We start from the raw sequence: 1,944 nt of genomic DNA, 5'->3' as shown, positions 1-1,944 counted from the left end.
GAGGAGAGGGGGAAAAAGGAGAGGAAAGGAGGTTAAGGCCAAGCGGCGACCACGAGAGGAGAGATGGCAAGGCCAAAGGAGGCCGAGACACAGCGGCGGTGAGACGGTGAGAAGAGAGGGGGTGAGAGGAGAGGAGCAGGGGCGAGAGGGGGCAAGAGGAGAAGAGAGGAGAGGAGGCCGAGCAGGGCAGCGAGAGGGCGAGAGGAGAGAGAAAGATGGGAGGGGACACATAAGGCATTTAAAATAACTTATTTTGAAATACAATATGGTGGAATACAGTGAGGATTATTTAATTTTTATTTAATGATGTGGCAGATAACATTGTAATATAATGATGTGGCAGACGACGTGTCGATGTTTATTGCACAGATGATGTGGCAACACATAAGCAGTCAAAGCTTATGTGTCACTTTTGACTGCACACATAGGCATTTGACCCTGTCAAAGTTGGGTAATTTTATAAATATTTTGATGATGTCGGTATTTTTAAAAATATTTTATTTTAAATAAGTATTTAAGTAAAATTCCCAAGATCATAAAACTGCCGAAGACCCACTTCCCCAGGTGGTGCTGGACGTTTTCCCTCAGAGAAGTCGATTGAGAAAAAGTAGCTCTTATCCCGATTTAAGGCAAGAGGAGGTGAAGAGGTCGGAAAACGGACGACTATCTTGGGACGATAGCGAGGTCAGCCCCAACAGACGTTCGAAGCATCGCAGGCACCATCGCCGGAGATCATATGGTGGGGATTTCCTCGGTGATCGGGATGTACCGACGATCTTCGATGATAAGCTCGTCCTTCATCAGTCGAGAAGCATCGCGTCGCCACCGTCATCCTCGCCTCAACTGCCGAAACCGAAGAGCACTCACAAGTTCGAAGCGCTTTCTCGCGTAGCCAAGTCCAAGTCAGTGTCATACGTGAGAGAAGCCAATAAGAAACCCCTCCGCCGCCGCCTCCTCGTCCGAGATTCGATCAAACGAAATCCGACAAGAAAAGAACACGTGGAGCTGCGAAAGACATCGCGACGGTATTGGCTTCCTTCTACAGTCAGAAGAAACACAAGAACAGAATTACTAGTTCTTCTTCAATATCAGACAAGGTAACAAATGCAGCCTCGTACCCCCCATCACCGCCACCACCACCTCCGATTTCTGTTTTTCACAATTGGTTCTCGCAAAAGAAAGTGCTCAAAACAAGGAAAAGCCTTGCAGTCAAAACCTCAGCTCCGCCGCCACCTCCCCAGCCGCCGAGAAACGTGGCACCTGGGCCAGAGTTCTCGAGAAGTGAACATTTCGATCACCTAATGGCAGAAGATTATCTGAGCAGCGGTGGCCAGTCGCCTCTGGTACCGGTGGCGCCACCGCCGCCGCCGTTCCAGATGAAAGATATGAGAATCAAGCTAAAGGGCGACTTCGTGCGGGTTCGGAGCCTTCTCGGGGACGTTTCGCATTCGGAGGCGGGAGATATTTCGGGCACAGAGTTCGCGGAAGAGCGTAACGTATCGATGTTCTGCCCGGTTCCGGGCGGGTCTGAAGCTGGAGAAGCTGAATTCTCTTAGACAGAAGGAGGCCGGACCCCAGTTCAGTCCCGAGTTAGAGATCTGACTGCTATTTCTGCATTTTAAAAAGACAGAGTGCCACGTGTACATTGAAGTCAGAGTGGTGGGGCAGCATTAACCACAGGAAGGCCGAGTCCATATTTTTACAGGATATTATGGTTTATAATTTTTTTCTAATTTTTTGAGTTTTTGGGTTTGATCCACTTTCCCTCCTACTCACTCATGTCGTTATTAATTTATATCACATAAAAATTTATCTTATGTTATTAATAAAATATTATATCTAGTATTTATTATGTTAAATATTATTATTATTATTATATTAAATTAGTGATTTAAGAGTGATAATTAAAATATTATTAAAATAACCGTTTGATCAAGTATTTTT

The 1,944-nt window shown here is 45.9% G+C and overlaps 1 protein-coding gene across 1 annotated transcript; it reads left to right on the top strand.

Moving 5' to 3' along the window:
* The first annotated feature begins 474 nt into the window (after positions 1-474).
* Positions 475-1,556, top strand: LOC137947605 (uncharacterized). Its single transcript, XM_068793410.1, has 3 exons — positions 475-480; positions 565-902; positions 1,046-1,556. The coding sequence occupies exons 1-3, from the start codon at positions 475-477 to the stop codon at positions 1,554-1,556; spliced, it is 855 nt and encodes a 284-aa protein (XP_068649511.1).
* Positions 1,557-1,944: the final 388 nt, after the last annotated feature.

This window comes from Aristolochia californica, unplaced genomic scaffold (genome assembly GCF_029961685.1).
Source record: "Aristolochia californica isolate CCGP_79_NKW_82.1479 unplaced genomic scaffold, dmAriCali1.0.hap1 SCAF_13, whole genome shotgun sequence".
NCBI lineage: Eukaryota > Viridiplantae > Streptophyta > Magnoliopsida > Piperales > Aristolochiaceae > Aristolochia > Aristolochia californica.
This window is presented reverse-complemented; position numbering and strand designations above follow the sequence as displayed.